General features: G+C 38.0%; 2 protein-coding genes across 2 annotated transcripts; both read right to left on the reverse strand.

The window, feature by feature from the left end:
- Positions 1–288: 288 nt before the first annotated feature.
- Positions 289–959, reverse strand: LOC149090980 (uncharacterized). The gene is made up of 3 exons (XM_089262706.1): positions 825–959; positions 540–758; positions 289–468 (listed from the first exon to the last, which is right to left on the reverse strand). The coding sequence occupies exons 1-3, from the start codon at positions 910–912 to the stop codon at positions 320–322; spliced, it is 456 nt and encodes a 151-aa protein (XP_089118832.1). The 5' UTR covers positions 913–959; the 3' UTR covers positions 289–319.
- Positions 960–965: 6 nt separating this feature from the next.
- LOC108655042 (uncharacterized) lies at positions 966–1,868 on the reverse strand. The gene is made up of 3 exons (XM_018106726.3): positions 1,716–1,868; positions 1,372–1,623; positions 966–1,282 (listed from the first exon to the last, which is right to left on the reverse strand). Exons 1-3 carry the CDS (start codon positions 1,813–1,815, stop codon positions 1,119–1,121), a joined length of 516 nt encoding a protein of 171 aa, XP_017962215.1. The 5' UTR covers positions 1,816–1,868; the 3' UTR covers positions 966–1,118.
- Between the last annotated feature and the right edge of the window lie 2,759 nt (positions 1,869–4,627).

Below are 4,627 nucleotides of genomic sequence, written 5' to 3' on the forward strand. Positions count from 1 at the left end.
TTAGATAACATAAATTTAAGCATTGCTGTTTGGCATTGGGCTTCCGTTTTGGTTTTGCCTTTGGTTTTGGCTTTGCCTTTGGCCAAATGCAAATTGAAGAAAACTTGGACTCAGCTCCACTTTAGAGCATCAAGTGGCATGGGAATAGACAATTTTTAATTAAAATTAATGCAAAAGGGCAAGCATGCCGCATGCCGCATGCCACCTGCTCTTCGAAAGCTCATTTCTATCTAAACACCCTGCTTAATTATCGCTCGATTCAAGCTTTAAATTTGTATTTTTATTCGCAATAAATATGATGGAATTCCATTTAGGCCAATTATCCATAAACAAAGGAGTTTATCGGGCCCTTGGCACTCAGCGTAGGCGGCTGATGCGTTTGCAGTATCTCAGTGCTGCTCTCCGCGGCCTCAATAGTTGTTTCCACATAATGATTGTACATGATGTTCAGCAGACCCCCAACGAGCACTTAAAAAGCAAATATTATTATATATTTATACACATATAAATAGAAAGTTTAGCCAATTTAGCCAACTCACAGGCAATAGACCAGGCCAAAGTGCTGCCCAGCAGTGAGTAATGCTTGACGACTTCCTGCAAGCCCGCATACAGCAGGGCGATGAGTGTGATCGAGGTTACGATCATCCAAAATATCTGAAATTTATCCTTGTGCTGGCTATGTGCCTTCAGCACACCAAATAGCAGAGCCATAGTGGCCGCAAATTGCAATAGGCGTATTTCCTCCAATTTGAAATTCCCTAAATAGAAATTGAGCTTACACTCGATATCAGTCTAGTAGTATATAATATGTGTGTGGATCTTACAGCGATAAGGCAGCGCATTTGTGGCCATTGTCAGGCCAAATACGGCTAGGCCAATGCCAATTTCCATATATCGCTTGAGCGAAAACATGGCGATACAACGTTTCAAAGCTAACTAAACTCAGTGATAAGTGTAAATCAATATTTGTATATAGCTGATAGTATGCTTATCTTTATTTGATTGTTTACTCTCTTTCACTCCAGCTCACTCCCTCTCTCTCTCTCTCTCTCACTCTCGTTCTTCGATTACTTATCAACTTTATTGCGCCTTTTGTTGAAAATCAACTTTGGCTCATATTAATTCTGTATGGTTACATTTAATTGATCGTACGAAGGCAACGGATCCTTGCTTTGAACAATTGGATTTGGTACTTGAACTTGTGCTGCAGCTGCCTCTGCGATGTCCTTGCACAACTCCACATATTTCTGATAGACGAAATACAGTAAATAGCCCATAAGAACTGCAACAAAGATGTTTCAGATATTCAGTAATTGCGATTATCAATTGGAAGACTTTGAGCCTCAATCTGAACTCAACTGAACGACTTACCTGTTAGGCCCACAATGAGGCAAAGCAGAAAGAATTGCCCCACAAAGTCAATAAAATCGTAAAAGTCGAATAGTTCTCCACCAATATAAATAATACAAAAGTAGCAGAGGAAACTGAACAAAAAACTTGACACAATTAGCCAAAAGAGCACAAATTTATCCTTATGCAGCGCATCCTTCTTCAGCAGGCCAAAGAGCAGCGAAATGGTTGCCATCAACTGCAGGCAACGCAAAATATTGAGAAACGCGGCATCTACATTTAAATGTTCAACAATTAATCAACCAATCCGCATTATATATATATATTTGAGGATATATGTATATACATATACATCGGTTACTTACAATCCCTATAGGAATAGCTTAAATCTATGGCAAATGTAGCTAGGGCCAAGCCCATGGCTATCGGGCCACTAGCGATCAGGCAATGCTGTTTGGTTAACATTACGAATCGGCGAATGAAGACTGACTGAAATTCGGATTGCTCCAACAGCGAAATACATGTCGATTACTCTTATCAACTGTTACTGACTGCGTAATACTCGCTCACTCTACAGAAGATCACAAATTTCCATCAATTATAGCATATAGACTGTGTAATACTCGCTCGGACTGATAGCCATAGAAAGTGTCGTCACATTTCATCCAGCTATGATATCGATAAAATATATATACTAAAAGAGGGTTCAGTTGAAACTTAAATCCTTATAACATAGAATATATTTTATATCTCATCGAGTTTGAGCTAATATCTTTCCATTCTATAATATTTTACAAATTAGCTCGTTTTACTTATCGAGCAAGCATAAGCAAAGCAATGTAAATATTTATGTATAGATCTATACCCATTTCTCTTGTGAACGAGCATAAGCAAAAGTTATTTTTATCAGCCCCAAATCACAGGTTGCCTCCCATTATCTCATTTTGAGAGAGAAATTGTTTTATGATGCAGATAACGATTGATTTTCAATATTTTTGGTTTCCAAAGAATCGATAGGCAAGACTCTATGACTGGAAGTGGTGTCAGGTAAGTGGTCCCATAATAACTATATCACGACATCAAAAGTCAACTGATATACCCGCCTGTTTTGCTGAGCGAGCAGCGACAGATAGTTATTACTTATCAGCGCTCTCTCTCTCCCTCTCTCTCCCTCTCTCTCTCTCTCTCTCTCTCTCTGTCTCACCTGCTTGCTATCTATCACAGATTACAAGAAGTAATTTTATTAGCCTTATCGGTTAATACATTATTATCTCTCTCTCTCTCTCTCTCTCTCGCTTTCTCGACTCTGCACACAAAGTTCGCTTTGCTCAAGCTCAACTGCACGTACACCACATAGATTGTGAGTAATAGCTAATTGTATATGATATATGAGCTCAGCCAAAAGAGTATCTATCGATGCCTAAATCCTGATTTGTCATCGATTACGGCAGCTGAAACTAAACAGAAGCTTCCTCATAGATAAGCCATGTTAAGTAAATATATATATAGTGGAATCCCTATAATTCGACTTATATAGAACTACAAATTGTCGAGAATTATGGAGCACGCATTTCTTTCAAAGTGATTTTTCGATTTTTCAATTTGCCGAGGTACAAATTATCGTGACTCCTCGGCTGTATTAATTTATCAGATTATATGTTAGCCATAAACTGTAATGATCCATAATATTACAGAGTTATCACTAGTTTTTTTCGTTGGTTATGCAAACCAAAATATCATCTATATGATATATTTAGATATATTTAGAGTTTAGAGTTTAATTAGAAATTTTATCGATACATTGATATCGATAGATCAAATCAGGGTATCATTTGATTTCAATTTTAAAAAATTTGTTTATTAATATGCTGTATATTGGCTTTTAAGTTCTAGTACAATTTTATTACGGTAACAAATATCTATATTTGTATAGAACAATATTTCCATTATAGATTTTCGATCTCGATTGACGAAATATTAGGGTTGACAACGACAGCTTTTTGCCCCGTGGTCCTATATTTTCGTTAACTCAACGAACACTTTTACAAGTAACTGTCTCTATTAACACTTTGTCTCTATTAATATCTGAGCAAATAGTTTTGAAGGCGCAGAGGCTGAGTTGGCAGAATTTGTGCCTGAAGCGTATTAACTTTTTAACTTTTTTGGCAAGCCATTTGACCACACAAAGTCAAAAAGTTGCATTCATAAGAAATCCAATTGGTCACACACACACACACACACACACACACACACACACACACGCACTCAGCCATGAAAAGTTCATAAAGCAAAATGAATGCATAACTAAATCAGGCATATGCACACACACACACACACACAGAGAGAGAGAGAGAGAGAGAGAGAGTTAGGCACATTGTGCATTCATGTTCATTTGATAGCTAAACTTTTGCTATTTGTGCATAGAAAACTTTTGGTTTTTTGGGGTTTTAGTGGCAATTATTTTTACATTTAGCGAGTTAAGTTCTTAAATTGGCTGCCACCGAGCATATAAACAGGTGCAGGCAGAGCAGCAAGGGCTGCTCTCTTAAGTTGTCGTTCTCTCTCGCTCACGCTCGTGCTCTTCGTCTATCTGGCTGGCAAAAGGCGAAAAGTTTTAGCACAACTTTTCAGCGAATTGAGTTTTTAATTAAAATTTGTTTTACTCTAACACACACACGCACACACATATGCGTGTGTGTGTGTGTGTGCGCGTTTCACATAAGTCATTATGGCGCCTGTGACGTCACTCGCTCAGCGTAATTTATGAATATTTGTAATTAACATTTGACGCCCTTCCAAGGCAAGCAGCAAGAAATCATAATAAATTTCATCTAATTGCGTTTTTATGATGCCAAAAAGTTAGCTAAGGTAGAGAAACCTATAAATAAACGCAGACAGACAGACAGACAGAGGGCACTGCTCAATTGTGGGCGTGGCTAATGACAGACACTTCGACTCCCCAGCGAATGTGAGTTTGATGTGCCCAGGGTATGCGCTAGTCGAGCAGTTAATTGTACGGCCGCAATGCGATTGTATATTAATTTGCTAGTTTATTAGGCGTAAATGTTCAAATGTAGCGAAACTTTGGCCATTACCAACAAACAAAAACAAAAAATTTCCTCGCTCTTTCGCGCTGCTCATGAATCAAAAAAACACAAAATGTAACTTGGAAAAATTTTATAAAAAGAAAAGAAAACCTGGACAAGCTGTGAGATCTGATGTGTGTGTGTGTGTGTGTGTGTGTGTGTGTGCATGGGCACTCGTCTAAATTATCAGC

Source organism: Drosophila navojoa, chromosome 5 (assembly GCF_054131105.1).
Source record: "Drosophila navojoa isolate 15081-1374.11 chromosome 5, UAZ_NAV_1.0, whole genome shotgun sequence".
NCBI classification, from domain to species: domain Eukaryota; kingdom Metazoa; phylum Arthropoda; class Insecta; order Diptera; family Drosophilidae; genus Drosophila; species Drosophila navojoa.